Below are 22,690 nucleotides of genomic sequence, written 5' to 3'. Positions count from 1 at the left end.
GGGGTTGACTCTCAATGCAGGAGCTGCCCCAGTCAGTCAGTGCGCATCATAGTGACTGGTCGTTCCACTGTTCAGTCCATTTGCATATTAGGGTTTTATTATATAGGATACTGATTAAATTATAATATACACTAGTAATTCTGTTGACTAGGCAGGCAGTCAGGTGTCAGCTTTTAGTATTTTTCATTTCCAGAGAGCTTTCATCTTTGAGTATTAGATAACACGACCGAAGTTTAATGACTCAGTTATAATTTATGGGTATTCATCAAATGTTTTGAAATCAAATAATTTTCAAAATTTGACTACCTTTATTTTTTTAAGAATTTGGGTATAATTTGAGAGATTAAGAGATTTTTGGTGACATCCTTTTATCCAGTGGTGGTATTTAATCCATGCAAATGTGTAGAAAATTGAGATTGTTCAAAAGAAAATTGTGAGGGAATAATAGCTACCATGTGTTGTGTACCTGTTATATTTCAGGCACCTTATATTAGGTACTTTACAAAATTAATCAAGTTTAATCTTCAGAACAGTTTTTGAGGTATAATTTCTGTCTCCTGTTTTACATGAGGTTCAGTAACTTGTCCAGGAACATAAGGCTCATAAATAAATAGAACTTCTAACTACACTGCACTCTTACTTCACCCAAGCTCAGATTCTTCCTCGGTAAAGCTGGGGTGATATCTAACAATAAGATTTGAACTGCCAAATTTTATATTACGGACTTAACAGCATTATCTCATTTGACCCTCATAAACAGTCCTTAAAAGTAGGTCTCATTAACTTCCCATTTTGCAGATGAGGAAATTGAATGGTAAGAGGTTAAGTAACTTACCCAAAGTCTCTCAGCCAAAAAGTATGGGTCTGACATATGAAACAGGTGATTCCAGAGCTTTTGCTTAGTTCCTTTATCTGTTACCATCATTTCCTAAATCTGGCTGTGCCAGTATCACATTGGGGTTTAAGTTAAAGATTCGTGGCTACTGAATTAGTGCAAGTGAGGATGGAGGAGAAATCCAAATAATATTTTTTAATTTTGATGAGTAGCACTTTAGTGTAACTATGCTGTACTGCCTCATTACTGCAGAGCTAAAGTGAGTGTTGGTGCCATTAGAGTCCCTGACACAATTCCCTAAGCATAGTAGATGCTCATGATGTGGTAAACTAGTTAATATGTTTTTTGGTAGAGCCTTCCATAACTAAGGCTTTCTTCACAATTATTTAGTAGCTTCTTTGATTGGAAACATTTGTTTGCTTCTATAGGAATTTGCAGCACCACCACCAGATGCCCCTGATAAAGGATATGTTGGTAAGTTATAATTTTGTAATTTTAACACAAATGCTTTAACACATTTAATACAGATATTATAGTTAAGTACTAGTAGTTGAGAAAATTATTCATAATCAGAAATATATAGGAATGAAGCAGACATTCCTGAAGTTTTCTACTGGAAGATAGCATAAGAGAATTTTGTAATTTTTCAAACTCGTTCAAATCAGTTTTTGTTTATACATTCAGATGTCATCAACCAAGAAAATAGAATCTCCTAGGAAAAGGCTGTAATTGGAGACTTTGTGATTTTTTTTTTTTAATCCTCACCCAAGGATATGTTTTTATTGAGAGAGAAACATAAATGTGTGAGAAACATCGATTGGTTGCCTCCAGCACACCCCACCCGGGTATCAAACTTGAAAGCTAGGTATGTGCCCTGACTGGGGAATCAAACCCACAATCTTTTTGTGCATGGGGATGATGCTCTAATTAACTCAGCCACCCAGCCAGGGCCCACTATGCCATCATTTTTCTTGACTTGGGCTATCCTTTTATGGTAGGAACCAATGTTTTTAAAATGCAGAACAGTTGGGTATGAGTAGAGAGGCTACCTTCTGCGACAGATTGAGGTATTTCGAAAGAAAGAAAACTTGTGAAGGATTTAAACCTTAAATGCTTTTTAAAAATATATATATTTGTGTGGTAAAAAGTCAGAAATATAGATTTTACTTTATCCAAGCTTAATAGTCTTAAGAAGACTAAAAATATAATTGATGTCTTATAATCCTTTCCACTTGGAAAAAGCTATCCATGGTGACAGTCCCCTTGCAGTGGATTTACATTTAACACTTTCATAAACCAGAAGTGAAGTTTATTTCATAGTTGCAGGGTGTTTCTTTCAGTTCCTAATGTGGATCTACCACCTCTGTGTTCATCGAGATTTCGGTCTGGACCTCCTGGAGAAGAGGCCCAAGTAGCTAGCCAGTTCATTGCAGATGTCATTGAAAAGTAAGATAATCGGGATAAAGTATTACTATCATTCGTTTTCAGACAGTTTTGACCTTTCCTTTACTGTGTTGTCATTCAGTTCACAGATAATTCCGAAAGAGGACTTATGCATTTCTCCAGGGAAGGTAAGAATAATAGAGAAGCTATAAGCTTTTATTAATTGTTTTGTGGAGAGTAGACAGGGAAATTAACAAAACCACAGTAGTAGCCTTCAATACAGATGTCTTATTTTTAGATGAAGTTCAGTAAAAACATGTCTTATTCTGTAACTATGTAGTTCATATAAAGACAACCAATTTTGACTAATTTATTGCCTGAGTTGGAGCTACATTAAGCTGAGGTAATTCTTTTCCCCTTTTACCACAAACATTCTTTTTTTGTTTTTTCTTTATAGTAGATTACTGGTATCTGATTAGCTAATGTGTTTAAGGCACTATAAATTCTAACTCTATTGGAAAACTTAGAACTAAGTTGACTAGAACCTATAGGATTTTTCTGTTTGATTACATATTTACTTGTAAAACAGTGGTTCTCAACCTTCCTAATGCCGCGACCCTTTAATATAGTTCCTCATGTTGTGGTGACCCCCAACCATAAAATTATTTTCGTTGCTACTTCATAACTGTAATTTTGCTACTGTTATGAATTGTAATGTAAATATCTGATATGCAGGATGTATTTTCATTGTTACAAATTGAACATAATTAAAGTATAGTGATTAATCACAAAAACAATATGTAATTATATATGTGTTTTCCGATGGTCTTAGGCGGCCCCTGTGAAAGGGTTTGTTCAACCCCCAAAGGGGTCGTGACCCCCAGGTTGAGAACCGCTGTTGTAAAACCTACTAAGCATTTTTTTTTTTTTTTAAGGGAAACCAACTTTTTTTTTTTTTTTTTTCAGAGAGAAAGGAGAGAGAAATATCAATGACGAGAATCATTAATCGGCTGCCTCCCGCATTCCCCCTACTGGGGTTTGAGACTGCAATCCCAGCATGTGCCATGACCAGGATCTAACTGACCTCCTGGTTTGTAGGTTGACACTTAGCCACTGAGGAACACCAGCCAGGCCCTACTAAGCATTTGATGTATTAAGGTTTCTTTGGGAAAGTATATTTTGATTTTCGTTTGGGACTTTCAAAAGTATTTCCCGCATCTGACTTAGCAACAGGAATGGAAATGTTTGTCACTTGTCAGCTTGTTAGTCAGAAGCCAGCTTTTACCAACCATAACCACTTTTTTTGGTTTATTTCTTAAAGGTAAAGGTTTTTCTTTTCTTTGTTAAGTTTTTGAGCCTTGAAGGTTATCTTGTTTAAGGGTTCTGTGGTGTATAAGTTGAAGCAAATCCCATGTTCTACCCATCAGAAGACTTTAATTTGCTTTGTGTAAACTCTATTTTAGCTTGCTTGGGTTCTATACTGTGATCTCATTTGCCTTGACTATGATGGAAATATTTTGGATGCCTGTACATTTGCTTTGTTGGCAGCTTTAAAAAATGGTAAGCAATCTTAATAAAAGGCAATATTCCTCCTCTTGTGTCAGAATATTCTGTTTTGTTAAACTTTCTCAAACTTTTTAGGCTTTTGTTATGATTTAGCCATCATTCATTTTGGTCTTTCTAAATTAATAAAAATGTTTATATACACTGTATTTATCTTAATGTTCTAAGGTATTTTTTTTCTAAAAGATTACTTCTGGAAAAGTTAAACAGGTAAAAGTGAACTTAGTAAAAGCCATGTTTGCTACTTACACTAGAGATACTAACATATTTGCCTTTCTAGTACAGTTGCCTGAAGTTACTATAAATGAAGAAACTGCTTTAGCAGAAGCTAATTTAAAGAAGAAACGTTATTTGAACATTAGAACTCATCCAGTTGCTACCTCCTTTGCGGTCTTTGATGAGTAAGTTAAATGTATAAAAACTGTTTTAAGTATTCTTCTAAAATAAAATGTTTCATGGATTGATAATTTACACTTCAAAAAATTTTTAAATAGCACTCTGCTCATAGTGGACCCTACTGGAGAGGAGGAACATCTGGCAACTGGAACCCTAACAGTAGTAATGGATGAGGAAGGCAAGCTATGTTGTCTTCACAAACCAGGCATGTTCCTTCTATTTCAGTCCTAAATATTTGGATGAAAACTCTATGTGAGCTTCTTTACATAGGAGTGGGGCAAATGGAACATGGGATATTTTACCATGTACCTAATGCAGCAAGTTTAAAATGACAGTTTGTTACCTCAAATTCCTTATGTTTTTATGTTGTTTACCAGTGGTTCTTATGGCATGCATTGGAATCACTTGGAGGTCTTAAAACATAGCTTGGCAATCTTAACCATACCCCCTGGTTTACATTACTGAAAGTTTTGGTCTATAACTTGACATGTTGATCATTAAAAGTACAATAGCATATATTAACAGTGTTGGTACAATAATTTTTCAGGTGGAAGTGGGCTGACTGGAGCTAAACTTCAGGACTGTCTGAGCCGAGCAGTTACAAGGCACAAAGAAGTAAAAAAACTGATGGATGAAGTAATTAAGAGTATGAAAGCCAAATAACTACGTTTTCAAAACGTAGTTATATTTGTAAAAACTGTATTTATTACACTGTGCACAAATCTTTCATACTAAATAAATATCAAACTACATTTTTCTGAAGGACATTTCTAGTATTTCTTAGGCCACTTCAACATGTTTTATGTACAGTGGAACAATTTTGAAAAAGCAGTGTCTTAAGCAAATGAACCCTTATGGTTTGTTAAAGCATTTCCCTGTTTTTATTTAAAAATCATAAGGTTGTGCTTCTGTATAAAGTTTGTACATCAAACAATGTAAAATACTGATTATGTTTTAAAAAACAAAAATGAAGTAGAAACTCAATCCTTTTGATTCATTGCTCTTGTTTTTTAAAAAAAAAAAAATAATGCAAGACTCAGAATTTTGGAGTGGTCGGTGTGCCTCTCTTCATTTTACTTTTTGACTGGCTGCCTGTATGCCGTTGACGATGTAGCTGAGCTGTTTGTGCTGTTGCTGCTGCCATAGCCATTTGATGCTGTAAGAATCGCAACTGCTGCAAAAGGGGGGAGGGGGGGGAAATCAAGGTACGTTAAATGTAAGCAGGTATAAAAAGGTGCTTTTCCTGAGAGAGATGAAAACAAAAGTGAAAGGGAGAAAGCACTAAGATAACAAAAGGGGACTATACCACATTCAGACAATGCACAATCAAACAGCACCAGTGGCACAGAAGCCTGCTGAGGGCTTTTAAAATGGTTCTTGGTACACTTCAAAAATACATGTTACTTTGCCCTGCCAGTCTATATTGTAGTAACTCAGCAACTTCAGTTACCATTTTGTTGTATGATAGTTTATAGCAATATAAACCACCCTGCATATAAAAGATAGTCAACTATAATATGCTGACTTCCTGAGATAATGGAATGACATTTTTCTAAAACAGGTATGACATTTACTAATAGGAACACTGGCATTCTTGTCTTTTTCTGCAGTACAAGTTAACCATTGGCATTGACAACTGTCTATTTCAAAATATAATGCAAACTACAAAAATGGGATGTTAATGTGCCACCAGCACTTCATGAAAGACATTAAATTAAGTATGGCTTAAATGTACAAAATATATTCAGTGCTCCAATCTGACTGGCTAAAATGTCACACTTAAATAAAATTTGCTAAACTATCTATTACTATACAGTCTTAAAAGACAAAATAAAACTAATGTTTTTTGAGGTACTTTTGGAGCAGAGTATCTTTAAAATGTAATCAGAGTGAAGTTGCTGGATTACTTGTATCTGTTGCTGCTGCTGTTGAAAGGCAGAGGAGGCAGAGGAGAGCTGGAATCTCTGCTGAGGAAGGCTTTGCTCAGGTCTGTTCTCGGCAGAGCCAAGCTGAGACAACACTACAGAGAGGAGAAGGGGAAAGCAGGCCAGTCAAAAGTTTGAAGGCTACCAGGATTAGAAAAGGACAACACAGAAAATGAAATAGAAAAGTTATCAGTATGATTAATCTTAAGTATCAAATCACAGACATTTCAGAATAAATTTAGTCTCCTGTTAGTTGAGGGCACTTCCTGGACATACAAGGGGAAGGAAGTGCACATGTGCTAAGCACTGTATCCCTTCATGCATCTCACTGAAATTTGGTAATAGTGCTATTTTGTTTAGAAGGCTTTCTTGTAAAATGTAAAATATATGACTTATTTTAAAAGATAACTAATAAAGTAGGAAAGGGGGTGGGAGAAATCCAAGCTACCATAATGACATAACTGGTAAACAAGTGCTATTAAAAGATACTGCAATGAGTATCAGCCTATATTAGTAGCAACAGAGATGGTGAACTGAGCCTGTGCATTATTACTTTTTGAGCTGAGTGGGATCACAATAATCAGTTCAACCCTCCCACTGTAAAAAGGAAGAAATTTCAGGTGTAGATGATTTGAATGACTCAGGAAATTAGTGGCAGGTCTGGAGCATGGAGCATTTTTATGATTTTTCAGTCTAGAGTCTTTCCACTAAATTATACAAGAACTTTAGAAAATATATATCTTGGGGGGTAAAGGATTATAAAAATAACTTTCAAAAATTCTCTAGCTCTAAATCTCTACATGTAAGACCTTGCTTATTCTAAATTCAGACACTGGGAGTTACTAGTATATGATTATAAAGGCACCAATGATAATTCAAAATGTTGACATGATCTCACTCATTTAATCCTCAAACTCTGTAATTACTATTTTCAATGGACAAGATAATCTTCACTAAAGACTATGGTTCACCATAACTGGTTCACTATTTTACTGTTGGAAGTGGTAAGCAGTCATTTAGTATAATCTCACTTTCTTACAAATGACAAAAAGTGGCTTATAGAAGTTATGTTTACTGACATTATATCTTAATTCATGCAAGTACAAGATACCAGAATGAGAAAAAATATTATGCAATATATAAATGCCCAGAAAAACTAAGGAGTTAACAACTTTGGTAGCTTCTTAGTAAGTTGGATAATTGTATAAAATTTTGCCAACAAACTAACACAAGGAAAACACAACTGTTAATATATGTAGTGTAGAATCACTTTAAATTAATCAACTGTCAGTGGGAAAAAACTGAGGGCTATCAATAAATTGATTTAATAGTTCACAAGTAAATATACCTATACTTTTTCCTACTTAATGCTTGCAAGAGAAGGAAAAATAATTTTAAAAGGTGAGATCCCAACTAGATTAAATAATAAACTCAACATATGAAGTCATGAAGATACCAACCAGCTGCCTGTGACTGCATAAAACTTCCTACTCCAGCAAGATTAATAACAGCAGCATGCTGAGTAGATAAGGCCTTTTCTTGACTGGTTGAGCCTTGTTCAGAACCCTAAATAAAAATCATACATGAGTTGTATAAAAAGAAAAACCATTTGTGTTAGTAAGAAGAAATTAATATTTTCCTTATAGGACAAAAAAAAATTATCAGTTTTAGACTCATATAAACAGTAACATAAGGAAAAGACTTCAGAAGAATTAGCAAGAACAAATCCTATATAATAAAAGCCTAATATGCTAAGTGTCCGGTCATCCAGTTGTCGGTTCAACCAATCAAAGCATAATATAACCACTCACTATGATGTGCACTGACCACCAGGGGGCAGATGGTCAATGGAGGAGCTGCCCCCTGGTGGTCAGTGCACTCCCACAGCCAACCTCCCGTGGTCCCTCCCTCCGGGCCAGCCAGCCCCCACAACCCAATCGCCGGCCAGGCCAAGGGACCCCACCTGTGCACAAATTTGTGCACCGGGCCTGTAGTACGAAATAAAGTTACGATTCCATAATACAAAACATGGAAAGCTAGAAAAGCACATACCTGCTCCCCTGGCTGTTGAGGACTGGAAGTTGTGGGTTGCTGAGGTTGTTGGGGTGTAAATTGAGAAAGCTGCTGCTGCTGCTGCAGAGTGTTGAAAATTAGTGAACCCACCTGTGCACAAATTTGTGCACCGGGCCTGTAGTACGAAATAAAGTTACGATTCCATAATACAAAACATGGAAAGCTAGAAAAGCACATACCTGCTCCCCTGGCTGTTGAGGACTGGAAGTTGTGGGTTGCTGAGGTTGTTGGGGTGTAAATTGAGAAAGCTGCTGCTGCTGCTGCAGAGTGTTGAAAATTAGTGAACCACCTGGAAGCTATTAAGAATTTAAACATGAATTAATCAATTTCACATTGTTTAAATTTCTTTATTCCGCAAGTATTTTTGGAACATTCACTATGTGTCAAGTACTCTTCTAGATATTGAGGAAACAGAGGTAAACAAAAATAAAAGTAAAGATCTCTGCCCTTTAAAAGAAAGGTTTGAAAACAATTTTTAAGTGTTATTACTAAGGGCTCTCAAATATGTTAACACTATCAAACATAAATCATTCTGCTTCAATTTAGTGGCATATACAAATATACGCATGGCTTTTAACTTTTTTATACCTCAATACAAAACAGCATTAAGTACATTAGAAAGTAAACAAGAAGCCAGTGAAAATCAGAGATATACTTATGAAAACTCATCTCTCAAAATTTGTTCTAGCTTTGCCAAATGCCAGGACTTCATGGATGCTTACATAATACAGTGAGAAATTACAAAGCTGAAAAGAAAGTGCATTAGATGTCCATATTTAGTTTGGAGACATTACCAGCTTTGTCATTCAGAATCTAAATTAAGTTAAATTAAGAAAAGGTTTTAAAAAGAAGTATTCAGAAAAATTTATGTTAAAAATTAAAACTAGGAATCCCAAATGAATCAGGAAACAAATGGTTTTTCTTTTTTATTCTATAGGGGTTTAAATTATAAGCATTTTTAAGTCCTTAAGAAAAGTCCAAATAAATACCAAATACAGAATTCTGAGATCTGTAGAGTTAAAAAGTAAAAAAATAAAAAAGGTGTCCTTGGGTCAAAATCTCTATACCCAGCACAGCTTATTGTTAAGTAAATTTGGGCATAGCACAGGTCAGATGTTCCTTCCTCAATCAGTTAGATAATAAATGTAGCAAAATTAATTTTTATGGTGGCTCTGTCATTATTCTTTATTATCAGTTCTATTAAGGAATTCCATTCCTCTTTTCACTAAGACTAATCCCTGACAGAAATTCCAACAGCAATCAATATGTAGGAAAGTTGAATAAACCAATGTGATTTGTGATTTGTCCATATTGCAAGTAAATTGTTCTGTAATTATAGTCTGTATATAGTAACACTGTGTTTGAATCTTGGACAAGAAGTTTTAAGTTTTGGCTCTAAACACATTTCCTGATTTATTTCTGAACTAGAGGCCCGGTGCACAAAATTCGTGCACGGGTAGGGTCCCTAGGCCTGGCTGGCGATCAGGGCTGATCTGTGGGGCGACCGGCGGGGTGATTGGGGGCTCCCCACTGGCACCCGCCTTGGCCGCATTGGGGCCTGTGGGCTGGGGGCAGCTCCTGCATTGAGAGTCTGCTCCCTGGTGGTCAGTACGCGTCATAGCAACTGGGCGTCATAGCGACCAAGCATTCTGCCGTTCAATTTGCATATTAGGCTTTTATTATATAGGATACCAGATTGAGTTGATTTGTCTTTTACTGTTGTTTCCCAATTTTGTGACTCTAAATCTTTATATTCTTGTCTACCTTTTCTAAATTCTCTGTAGATAATCCTATCAATTTCCAACCTGGGATAATACTGGAGTCCAAACCTTACAAAGGACCTAGAGCCTAACACCCTAAATGTTTTAAGTTCACACTCAACATGTATGAAATCTCCACTTTTGATCTCTCTTTATATGCTGTCTATGTTGGCATTGATATCATTTATAAGAAAAGCCTCATCATTAGACACAAATTGTAATCTAATGAATATTTACCAAATGACTCTTAGGTGCCTGGCACTGTGCTAAGAAATCATTCTCAGGAAAAGAACGAAGCTATTTTTAAATCCTCTATTCAAGTACAAAATCTTTTGTAAGCAAAAAGTACTACATATATGTAGACACAAAATGTTTATTGAGAGAGGAATTATTTTTTAAGTATAGGTACTACTGCTATTGTAGGCAACTGTTCACTTTGTAGTTGTCAATTCTCTGCATCAAAACATTGAGTTCTTGCCGAACCGGTTTGGCTGTGGATAGAGCGTCAGCCTGCGGACTCAAGGGTCCCAGGTTCGATTCCGGTCAAGGGCATGTACCTGGGTTGCGGGCACATCCCTACTGGGGGCTGTGCAGGAGGCAGCTGATCGATCTCTCTCATCGATGTTTCTAACTCTCTATCCCTCTCCCTTCTTCTCTGTAAAAATTCAATAAAATATATTTAAAAACAAAACAAAACATTGAGTTCTTGATTTGACAGAGGTCAATGAAAGTGTAGTATGTAGGACACCCATTCTTTCTTCCTACCCTCTCAACCATACAAAGGTAGCAATTATAATCATATCCTCAGAAGATTCTGAACCATCTCAAAATTTCAAATGCTGACATATATAGGTATATACTGTTACCAAAAAATCAAAGTATGAAAACTTTAATCAAGAGCAGTGTTTCAGGTTTACCTGAAGTAGATTCAATGGCCTGAGACTTGAAGTAGTTTTTAAACCAAATGGAACACCTATTAAATACAATTCCTGGTTATAACAGGGAATTAAAACTATTAAACATGAAAACACTTTATACTAATATAGCATTTTAAGTACTTTCTGCATAGATTTGCTTTATTTTCTATACTTTTAAAATGATCTTAAAAACAATACCCATCAATACTGAGATCAAAGATGTGAGCAATACATGTACATTTTATTCTATATTTGAGAAACTGAGACTTCTTTATCACTATTTTGACTGTTAGCTGGAAAAAGTTATCTAGACATATGCAGAAGCCATAAATATAATTAAACTAGCACAGTTATGGCAAACACATTTCAGGTGTTGGCTTCTATTGACATTCCTAAGTGCTATATACTATATAGTACACGATAATCATAACAACCATATCTCTGAGAACCAGTGTGCTCCATGCAATTATTTTAAAGTACAAATGCTAATATGAATAATACTAAAGTACAATGATTTTTGTTTGTAGGGTCAAACTAATAGGAAGTAATACTGTTGATTTTGTGACAACATAGAGCACATCATAAATCGGGGTTGGCAAACTTTTTCAGTAGGCCAACTGACTAAGTTTTGTTGGATATTCTTCCTCTTCATTTTTCTTTACATTTTAAACACATCTTTAAAAATGTAAAATCTACTTTAGAATGTAAGATTTTTTATTTGCTGACCCTGGTCTCAAAGTACATGTATATTTTTCTCACAAACGATATATACCAATTTGAACACTAATTAAAAATGTATCTAGTCTGCTAAGCAAATTTTATTTTAAAAGGTAAGAGGCAGGCCCTGGCAAGGTAGCTCAGTTGGTTGGAGCATTGCAGGTTTGATTCCTGCTCTGGGCACATAAGGGAGGCAACTGATCAATGTTTCTCTCTCACACAGATGTTTCTCTTTCCATTCCTCTCTCTCTCTAAAAATCAATAAAAAACAGTCTCAGATTAAATAAGTAAATAAATAAACAGATAAATAAGTAAATAATAAAAAGGTAAGAGGCAGGAAATTTTTGTATAAGAAACTTAAAAAAAGCATAATCAGATGAAAATATGACACTATTGATTTTCCTTTCAGGAATTCTCATGAAAAGAATTGACAAAACTCCCTTTAAAGGTAAATGACAACTATATAATGCTTATTGCTTATCAAAGGCACTTCATTTATTAACCTGAAATACCTATTATAGTTAGAGAAATTTACCCATACTTTACATCAAATGAAATGGAATCTAAGGAAGAAAAACTGACTTCTTTCAGGACCCACAGTTTTAGCATCTGAAGCCATGTAAACATGAACATTCTAAATTCAACATCTGATTCCATTTCCAGTGCTTCCACCACTATAGCACATTAAAATAACATCAGCCAAAATTAGGAAATTACAGAAATATGTTAACATGCTTGTATGATATTCTTTGGGCTCTCTTAAGTCAGTGATTTTCAATCGGTATGCTGCAAGAATATTTAAGACATGCAAGGGGTATGGACCTCTTTTCGCTAGATAGTTAAATAAAACAAATGACAACAGCCTACACAACAATAGCCGTCTGGTGTGAATGCTCTGTCTTGAACCATAAATATATGTCATATTATAGAGTTGCATCATAAGGTTGCATCTGATTGGTCAATTCTTGGTACCAGAAATCCTTATATACAAGTATAGGCACCTGATTTTTTTTTTTAATCCTCATCCAAGAATATGTTTTTATTTTTTAGAGAGAGCGCAAAACATCAATTGGTTGCCTCCTGTATGCTCCCCAACTGGGGATTGTGTGTGCCCTGACCAGGAATCAAACCCCCAACTTTTTAAAAAAAATTTTATTTTATTGTTTAAAGTATTACAAATAGTAGTACATATGTCTCCTTTTTTTTCCCCCCCCATAAGCCCCCAACTTTTTGAGGTATGGGATGACGCAACTGAGCAACCCAGCCAGGGCTAGATACTTTGTAGAAAAAAAGGGTAGGTAATTACTATCATTATTTCTTTTTGTAAATCAATCAAAATTATACCTATTTTTTGTCAGATCGGCAAAAATATATTTTTTGGTGTGCCTGCCACAGAATTTTAGTAATTAGTTTATGTGTGCCATGAGGTGAAAAAGGTTGAAAATTATTATCTTAAATCATATAAAGTTTTTGATTAATTTTCTTACTATGTCAAGTTTGTTTTTCCTATTAAATTTTTTCTTAGCAGAAAACTGGATTGTGCCAAGATATTACATTACATTCTCTTAAGGAGCATTAAAAAATAGCACAAGCTGTTATAGCTGTTTTCCAGTATATGAATTAACAGTTACTACTACAATAAAACTACTATTGATGGTAGCGAATATTTTTTAATGCTTAGGTCTAAGGTATAATTTAAGCACTTCATCTGTATATACTCATTTAATGCTCATAATTAAGACGCAATAAGGTATTATTATTATCCCTATTTTATTTATGAGAAAAGTGAAGCACAAAGGTAACTTTCCCATGATTACACAAAAAGTTAAGTTACAAAACTGGGATTCAAACTCAGGCAGTCTGCCTCCAGAACCTGAGCTTTTAATTGCCACGCTATGTCGCCTTTCTTACACAATGTATGTTTTCAAGATACATTCCTTTTACCTGGAGTAAGACTACACTGATAATAATAAGACTATCAATGTTAACTTTATTATAATGTGTAGAAGGCAAAGATATAATTTGCAAAGATTTATAGGCTTATCAAGTTTCTTTCCAGAAGTTGATTTCTAGATGATTTTTAATTTAAATATCAGAACTTTAAAGGCTTTCACATTAGCCTTTCCTTTGAAAAGAGCCTTTTTGACATGATACTATGTTAAATATTTTTAATAACAGCATTAAAATGACACTTTTACATCAGCATGTATTTTAATTTTTTAAAGAGATTATTATATTCAATATTCTGACCTGCTTGAGAAGCTGCCTGCATTGTACCAGGTAATGCATTTGTTAGCAGACCTCCTGAGGGGAGAAGGCCACTCAGGTTTATTCCTGCAGGAGTTATGGCACCAGTGTTACAGCCCAGCATAGAATTTGAACCATTCATCAAAGCCTGAGCTCCACTACAGGAGAATAGACAAAGCATTAAACTTACAATATAAAAAAAAAAAATCAGACTTAATTCCTTACATTAAAAAAAGAAAAAACAACACCACTATTAAACCAATTAGATAGTTCTATCTTAAATATTAATTTCAAGGCTGTTTCCTTTTTATGCTAGAAAGTTACAGCAAGGTTAGCTAAAATTAAGTACACATACTGCATATTAATCAAGGTTATAATATAATTTCAAAGAGTAAAGCATTAAAAGATAGTAACAGAAGACAAACAGAAAAATCTAAGCTACTGTCAATATGTAATAGTATTGTATCAGTGCATATAAACAGATGTATTACCTAAAATTAAAACATACTTGGTTGAGATAGCTTCTATCCATATTTAAAGTATTTTCTTTCAGTTTCAGTAACATGATTTTATTCTTAATTTCACAATGAGAATTCATTCAGATTGGTGAGAATATCTTTTGAAAAAATCAGGGCATCAATGAAGACTTACCAAACAGAGCCCACTACATTGATGAAGTTAAGTCCAGCAGTGTTTGCCATGACCTGGGTGGCTGTGGTTCCTGGAGTTATAGATGTTACCATGGTGGAAAGAGGAATGGTCGTTACAGGCATTGCCTGGCTCAGAGACCTTTGCTGCTGAGCAAACTGAGTTAACAAAGGGGGCTGAGGGGTGAAGCCTGAATCTTGGGGAGTAGGGGTAGTTGAAGGGGTAATAGGAGTTGAGCTCTGAGCATCAGGAGGGTGTGGGGTCGATGAAAGGGTTGGTGTAGGAGTAGATGGCTTAGGAGTTCCAGATCCTGCTCATTGAGAAAAATAAAAATTGCTAGGTTGTTATAAATGGCCAGTCTTTTTAAAAATAAGGTTAATGGAATTTTACTTAGCACTGACAATTTGTTCCAGTTTTTTTTTTTAAAAGCAGTTAACTGCAAGTGTTAATTTCTACACATGATACATGAGTGTTGCTACACTCAATTACAATTAAGGATGCAGTATATCACCTAAAACTCCCATCAGATGTTATTATAGTAATAGTAAAAATATACATTTGTATTCTACCATAGTACCCATTTAAGTTATTTTCCTATATGCTACCTTTGGTCTAAAAAGTTTAAAAGGAATTCAAATTAATTTTTTGTTATTCACAATTTCACTAATTTAGGACTTCATTTAAAAATATTGCTTATTTTCTGTAACAGTCTGAGATAAACACTGAACATATTTAATAAATTACATATGGTTAACAGTCATATTTGGCACCTAAATATACATGTTTAGGTCCTAACACATCAAGTTTATCCTGACAAGCAAATTACAAAACACAGCAATAAAGCAAATATTTGATAGATAATACTGCATCTTTAACAGTAACTGTGTACTCTATTTAATTGTAGAATGTATAGAAAATCTGTTGTGAATGAAGTATGCACAGTTTATCAACTTTTTAAGAAAAAACAAAAACCAAAAACCAAAAAAGTAAAACCAAAAGCTCTTGAGGTGTTTTCTTTTTTAGCTTTCATGTCCTGCAGAAAGAAAGGAAAGAAATGTGAATGTCTAGAAGCTGTCACTCAACCCTTACTTAAAGTAACAACTGTGTGCAGATTAGCATAATTCATACCCACAACATAAGAAGTGTGAATAAGACTTTCAGGAAATTGATATATTTTTCTTTGTGCAAAACAAGAAGGCAGAAAAATTACACCTTTTGAGCTATCAAGATGAAGATGTTTATATCTAATGAGAAGACCACCCTATCACTGTGCAGTGTACTAAAACTTTCAGCACACTTTAGTTACCTATAAAAAAAATCTAAAAAACTGGAATGCTTTCTTGCAAATTGGGATTGAAATATCTCAGATATTTATTAACTTGAAGAAATTCTCCCAAAAGAATTCTTATAAAACTCTTCTTAATGATAAAAAAAAGTATTCAGTACTAAAAATTACATTTTAGTTATCTTCAGAATAATGCTTTATAATCATCACGTTTTACTAACTGACAATTTATAAGAGTGTAGAGTGTTTCAGAAAAATTGGCTTTCGGTTTATTGTATCACCACCTTGGAAATAGTTGACTTCTTACATATACAAAGACAGGACTGCAACAAGAACTCTTATGACATTTTTTTCATATTAGCCCCATAGTTTACATAAAATGTAAAGTGACCCTAGGATAAAATGAAATAAAAAATATTTTGGAATCTTATTGCCATATCTAACTACCAGATTTTTTAAAAGGAGACGTATAGGCTGTAAGTCTATAAGAAAGGTTTACACAAGGTGCATACATAAATATAGAAAAACAAATAGAATTATATTAAACACATAATACATACAATCAACAAGAGATTTGCCTCAAGATTATCAAAACTTATACATTTTGGGTATACAGTTCATCCAGATTTCACTATTTCACTGGTCAAAAAAGCTATCTAAGAAACACTAATGCTAAAGCTTATGAAGAGTTAATGTGAGAATTTAAATCAGGACTCACTTTGTGATGAACTGGCAGGTGACAGGGCAGCTGGAGAAAGCATGCTAACTTGACTGAGATCCACAGATGACTTTCGAGAAAGACTTGGTGGCTTAGAAGCAGGAGGAGGAGTTGGAGATTTAAGAAAGCTGCTGGCCTGTTGTGGCGTAAAATAGTTACCTAGAATATAAAATTGTTTCTTATAATTCAAAATTTTATGAAAATCAAAATATGAGTAAAATTTTAAAAACAAGTTATGACCATATGATATTTCTTACACTAGATTACAGAAAAGTAAGGAATGTAATACCTGTGGAACTATTTCCTGAGCTTGAGGGAAGTTTGATGGGTGGAGGTCGATGTTTTATTCCTTTCCCTAGTACTGAAGACTGAACTGACACGGTCTCAGGCTGTAAAAAACAATGACATTAAGTATACTTGTTACAATTAAGGTCAAATCAATATCTCATAAATTAATACCACTATAATTCCCAGAAGAAAAAACATTTTATTTTTTAAAAATATTTTTATTTATTTCAGAGAGGAAGGAAAAGGAAGAGAGAGATAGAAACAACAATGATGAGAAAGAATCACTGATTGGCTGCCTCCTGCACGCCCCCTTCTGGGGATAGAGCCCGCAACCCAGAAATGTGCCCTTGACTGGAATAGAACCAAGGATCCTTCAGTCTGCAGGCTGATGCTCTATCCACTGAGCTGGGCAGAAAAAAACATTTTAAAACTGCAAAGTACTTTCAGTGGTTATTGAGACTGAATATTACAGATGTTACAGAAGAATAAATTTCAAATAAGGACATCTTATACAGAAACAATGAAGGAAAAATTTCCGAGTAAGAGAATGGGGAGAAAGAGTTTGTGAGAAAGGGGCAGAGGAGTAAGATGGAGACAAAGCTTAATCCTTAAATCTTTTCCAGAAAAGTAGTAACTATTGAAGCCAGGTGATTCATTACACCTTTTGCTCTACCTTCGTGTATATTTGAAAATTTCCATTATAAAAAGTTAAATATAAAGTTAAAAGTAAAAACAAAACAATTGCTACATCCCTCAAAAAATAACATATCACAGATTACTTGAGAAATAATTAGGCACAAATAACAAACAACACAAACAATATTTGGCATAAAAAAGAAAACAAACACACACTTCTGTTTCTTTCCCTGGAGAAAGCTGACTCATGCTGGCTGAGCCACTGGAGCTGTGCAACATCTTGACTGGACACTTGGCTTCATTCTGGACCAATTCCTGGTACTGATTAACTACCCTAAAATATTAGAAAAAGAAAAAAACAACAGGTAAGAATTACTTAACTCTTTTAAACATAAATTTATTATGTAGAAAATAAGAAGTGTTAATTAAAAAGTTGCATCAACTTAACAAAAAAATTAAAATTTGACAGTTTACCTTTTTGTTAAAAGTACTCTTTTAATCTTTTCAATGACAAGCTAATGCTCAAAATCTTTTGCACTTAAATTAGCAATCTTAAAATATATTTTCAGTATTTATTTCAAATACAGAAATTACATGGGTTATTTTTTAATCAATAAGCAGTCAAAAAATGACCCCCTTCACTTAACATTCTGATTAAAGTGCTACATAGAAAGCATCTTCCTTACCTACCATAGATATGTCTACATTTTTTTATTTAAACTAAAGCTCTATTTTAAACATTATTCTTTTAGTTGTTACTTCCCTAATTCTATTTTTTTAATGCTAGTAAAACCTATGGCATAACTAAAATCAAACTTCTGATTCCTAATGAAGTACTCTTTATCCTCTAAGAGGGAAGATTTTCATATCTATCTAGATAAAAAATAAAGAAGCTAGTATTTTTACCGTTCAGCATCAGTCTTTGATCCTATAATGAACCTAAAATATTTAAAGAAAGAAAAGTATTAGATAAGAGTTCTCTTAGGGAGCACTGGGATTACTTTTGAAGGCTTCCATATTTTACTGACAGTAACTTAATAAATTAAAATCCACCAAGATATGAAACAAATTTAAAATAAATATATAGCAAAATTTAGCATTGCAAAATAAATAATATTGTGAATAATTTGGCTGGTTTAATTTAAGGAAGATTTATTTTGCCACAAAACTTAAGTATCAAAATATAATCTGGGCTGAAAGTTACCAAGTGCTATACAACCCTGCAAGTGTCTGTTCTACAACAAAATTCACTGAACTGTGTGCAAGGCCTTCTCTTCACTTTAACCTATAGCAGCTCTTCAGCTATAGTCCCAGCTGATTATTGCAACCAATGGTTTTAGAAGTCATCAGTCTACATAGCAGGAACACAATATATTTTAGACAAGGAAGATAGTTTACTGGCAACTCAGAAAAAAATGTCATCGCTACGTCTTTAAAGAGTTTGACATTTATGTGTTTTCTTAACAGATTTTAATAGTGAGTTTATTTTTTTTAATTACCAATTTGAATGATCTTCTGTGGAGGAGCTGAAATACAAAATGTAAAAAAAAAAAAAACAAAAAACAAAAAACCTGGTTAATGCAGCTCAAACTTTAACTTCATAGTTATTAAATCAAATAATTTATGGATATGGAGAATGACTGAAAGATAATAAACCATACAGCATTTTTGCAGCAACTTCCTAATATAAAGGCAAAAAATTTTTATTTTCTTCTTGCCAAATCTAATTGGGTAGCTTTCTTAACTAATTTTTAAAAATAAGAATATATGTTATTCCCTTGTGTTTAAAAAAAGTTCATCAATTGCCCTGACCGGTTTGGCTCAGTGGATAGAGCGTCGGCCTTCGGACTGAGGGTTCCCGGGTTCGATTCCGGTCAAGGGCATGTGCCTTGGTTGTGGGCACGTCCCCGGTGGGGAGCGTGCAGGAGGCGGCTGATCGATGTTTCTCTCTCATTGATGTTTCTAGCTCTCTATCCCTCTCCCTTCCTCTCTGTAAAAAAATTAATAAAAAAAAAAGTTCATAAATTGATTTAAAATGACCAATATATATCTTTAAGGGGAAGATTTATACAAATAAAGGTAATAAAAATATCGGATCCTTCTAACTTAGTATACAATAGAAACTGCTAATGTAAAAAAAATTAGCAGAGAACTCCTGACTGCTACTGTTTCCTCCCATCGACTTTTACTTAGAGCAGTGGTTCTCAACCTTCCTAATGCCGCGACCCTTTAATACAGTTCCTCATGTTATGGTGACCCCCAACCATAAAATTATTTTTGTTGCTACTTCATAACTGTAATTTTGCTACTGTTATGAATCGTAATGTAAATATCTGATATGCAGGATGTATTTTCAATTGTTACAAACTGAACATAATTAAAGCATAGTGATTAATCACAAAAACAATATGTAATTATATATGTGTTTTCCGATGGACTTAGGCAACCCCTGTGAAAGGGTCATTCGACCCCCAAAGGGGTCGCAACCCACAGGTTGAAAACCGCTGAGTTAGATATTTGTGAGGTTATTCTTTAAAATCCATCTTTCTGCTGTAGTTTCAATTAGTATTTTGTGTACATAAAGACTTTATAAACAATTCAACACAGATCTGGTCCCTGCTTTTTTCTCCTTTTCATTATTTCTTATTTTCGAAACATTATCAACTTGATTAAAACAGAAAACTAATAAAAACAAAACTAAATACTGGTACCTTGTACTAAATATATGTAGTTCATAAATTTAGGAAGCCAAATCTAATTAATGTATTTAAGTAACAAATGAATCCCCAAGGGAGAAGTTTTATTCATTAATGGTTTATCAGTAGTTGCTAAATGAATTCTGATGATTGTTTTTGTTAATTACATGTATTTAACAGAACTCACTGGGATGGAGAAATCTGGCTGTCAATCTCTTCATCTTTACATGGCTGAATTTTACCATAGTAAAGTGGATCACCAAGTGACTGCAAAATGGTCAGCTTTGTTTTCTGATTACCAGCTTCACATTCAAATACATAATCATCTTTGACATCCTGAAAAAGATAGAGCATCCCATTATGAACAAAAGGGGGCTATGGAGACATCCAGTAAAGATGGTGGCACAGGCAAACTTGGTACTCCCCGCCTCCTACAACAACATCGAAATTTACAACTAACACACACAACAACCATCATTCAGAACCACCTGAAATCTAGCTGAATGGAAGTCCTACAGCTAGGGAATTAAAGAAGAAGCACATCAAGTCTGGTAGGAGGGGCGGAATTGTGGACCTGGCTGGTCCCACACCCATGTGTGGCAGTTTAAAATTAGGAGGGATATGTTAGCCATGGAGGTTTCCCTGAGGAACACAGGGTCGCTGGACCACATCAGGCCCCCAGCCTAGGGTTCCAGAGCTGGGAAAAGAAGTTCCCATAACTTCTGGCTGTAAAAACGAGCAGGGAGTGTGGTTGAGTGACATGAAGGCGGTGGGAGTCCCAGGTAGTCCCTCTTATAGGGCCCATGCACAGACTTACTTGGACTCACTCCCTCTGAGCTCCAGTGCTGGAACTGCAGTTTGAAAGAAACCTGGGACATTTGGGGAGAAACTAACTTGTCTGGAATCAGGGCAAGAGCTGGAGGGGTAGCTTTCTCCCAGACAGAAGTGCTGCCAGAGGCCAGTGTTTCTGTGCTGAGCTCTCCCTATCACAGAGCTGACAGGCTGGGCCATATCTGAATCTCCTTCAACATGGCTTACACTTCTCACCCACCCTGGTGATCCCTGAGACACCCTCCCTACTTGCAGACTCATCCAAGCCATTTCTAGTGGCTTTTCCATATAACTGGCCTCTCCTGCCTCTTCTTTAGATTTTCCTAAAATCTCTCAAACAAGTAGCAGCTGACATCAGCGTTCCAGGTACTTCTCAGTAAGGGGCCACAGCCCGCCCTGGTTCACAGCTTGGCCTCTCCTGGGCACCTCCAAACTCAACATAAATAGCAGCCATCTACAGACTGCTTTGTAGCTCATACTGGGTAGCCCCAGATAGGGCACAGGCAGAGGCTGACTTTGCACCTCCTGGGAGGCCCCAGAGGCAGTGCAACTGGTGATCAACTTCGACCACACGAGATTACAACCCTACCACTTTCATGAGTGACACTGAAAGGGTGGACACAGTGAACACCAAAGCCCCACTGAACCAAGTCCAGTTCCATAGGGTTGGCTCCTGCACAGCAGCTCTTCAACTACAGTCCCAGCTGATTACCACAACCAATTGGCATGGGGGTCAATCCCTCCCAATGATACCAATACAAATCAAGGCTCACCTATCTTATGACAGTGCACATAGTTCATACAGGGGTGCTGCTGGGGTGCCCAGCTCAGGCAACTGGTGAGGCTGAGCCACTGGGCTCTAGAAGATACTTACCAAGTCTAGGAGACATAGCAGATCTACCTAATACATAGAAACAAACACAAGGAAGCACCCAAAATGCAGAGACAAAGAAATATGTCACAAATGAAAGAAATCTCCAGAAAAAGAACTAAAGGAAATGGAAGCAAAAAAACTAATAGATACAGAGTTAAAAACAATGGTTATAATGATGCTCAAGGAACTTAATGAGAACTTTAAGGAACTTAATAAGATCAACAACATAAAAAAGGACCAGAGAGAAATGCAGCATACACTAACTGAAATAAAGAATAATTTACAGGGATTCAACAGTAGAGTAGAGGGTGCTGAGTCAAATCAATAATTTGGAATATAAGGAAGCAAAAAAACACCCAATTAGAACAGCAAAAAGAAAAATCCAAAAATATGTAAGGAGCCTCTGGGACAACTTCAAGGGTACCAACATTCACATCATGGGGATCAAGATAACCTATTTGAAAAAATAATGACAGAAAAATTCCCCTATCTGGTGATAGAAATAGACATACAAGTCCAGGAAGCACAGAGAGTCCCAAACAGATGAACCCAAAGAAGCCTACATCAAGGCACATCACAATTAAAATGCAAAACGTGAAAGACAAAGAGAGAATCTTAAAAGCAGCAAGAGAAAAGCAGTTAGTTACCTACAAGGGAGCACCTGTAAGACTGTCAGCTGGTTTCTCAACAGAAACTTTTCAGGCCAGAAGGGAGTGACAAGAAATATTCAAAGTGATGAAAAGAAAGGACCAATATTACTCCACCCAGCAAAGCTATCATTTAGAATTGAAAATCAGATAAAGAGCTTCCCAGATAAGGAAAAGCTAAAGAAGTTCATCACCATCAAATCAGTATCATATGAAATGAAGAAGAAGGAAGAAGGAAGAAGGAAGAAGGA

General features: G+C 35.2%; 2 protein-coding genes across 17 annotated transcripts in view; one reads left to right on the top strand and one right to left on the bottom strand.

Annotated features, from left to right (window-relative positions):
* The window catches only part of LOC102241781 (exosome complex component RRP43), a 10,075-nt gene extending 4,856 nt beyond the window's left edge, over positions 1-5,219 (top strand). The window contains exons 5-11 of one of the 2 annotated variants that reach the window (XM_005876966.2): positions 1,264-1,309; positions 2,176-2,281; positions 2,361-2,406; positions 3,682-3,778; positions 4,062-4,182; positions 4,276-4,382; positions 4,725-5,219. In XM_005876966.2, the coding sequence (XP_005877028.1) occupies positions 1,264-1,309; positions 2,176-2,281; positions 2,361-2,406; positions 3,682-3,778; positions 4,062-4,182; positions 4,276-4,382; positions 4,725-4,840 (639 nt within the window). In that variant the 3' untranslated portion in view covers positions 4,841-5,219. The remainder of the gene's footprint in view (positions 1-1,263; positions 1,310-2,175; positions 2,282-2,360; positions 2,407-3,681; positions 3,779-4,061; positions 4,183-4,275; positions 4,383-4,724) is intronic. The other variant, XM_014548329.1, reaches the window with a different exon arrangement.
* SUPT20H (SPT20 homolog, SAGA complex component) overlaps positions 4,846-22,690 on the bottom strand; it is a 43,470-nt gene continuing 25,625 nt past the window's right edge. For 4 of the 15 annotated variants that reach the window (XM_014548319.1, XM_014548318.1, XM_014548321.1 and 1 more), the window contains exons 14-26: positions 20,275-20,423; positions 18,891-18,917; positions 18,298-18,330; positions 17,608-17,725; positions 16,757-16,856; positions 16,468-16,626; positions 14,468-14,774; positions 13,820-13,974; positions 10,853-10,908; positions 8,355-8,471; positions 7,563-7,668; positions 6,085-6,197; positions 4,865-5,351 (exon numbers count right to left, since the gene is read on the bottom strand). In XM_014548319.1, coding sequence (XP_014403805.1) covers positions 5,214-5,351; positions 6,085-6,197; positions 7,563-7,668; positions 8,355-8,471; positions 10,853-10,908; positions 13,820-13,974; positions 14,468-14,774; positions 16,468-16,626; positions 16,757-16,856; positions 17,608-17,725; positions 18,298-18,330; positions 18,891-18,917; positions 20,275-20,423 — 1,578 coding nt within the window. In that variant the 3' untranslated portion in view covers positions 4,865-5,213. Of the gene's footprint in view, positions 5,352-6,084; positions 6,198-7,562; positions 7,669-8,354; positions 8,472-10,852; positions 10,909-13,819; positions 13,975-14,467; positions 14,775-16,467; positions 16,627-16,756; positions 16,857-17,607; positions 17,726-18,297; positions 18,331-18,890; positions 18,918-20,274; positions 20,424-22,690 lie in introns of those variants that run through there. The other 11 variants (XM_005876972.2, XM_014548322.1, XM_014548326.1 and 8 more) reach the window with 11 other exon arrangements.

Source organism: Myotis brandtii, unplaced genomic scaffold (genome assembly GCF_000412655.1).
Source record: "Myotis brandtii unplaced genomic scaffold, ASM41265v1 scaffold502, whole genome shotgun sequence".
Classification (NCBI taxonomy): Eukaryota; Metazoa; Chordata; class Mammalia; order Chiroptera; family Vespertilionidae; genus Myotis; species Myotis brandtii.
Note: the sequence above shows the minus strand (reverse complement) of the source record. Positions and strands in the feature narration are given on the sequence as shown.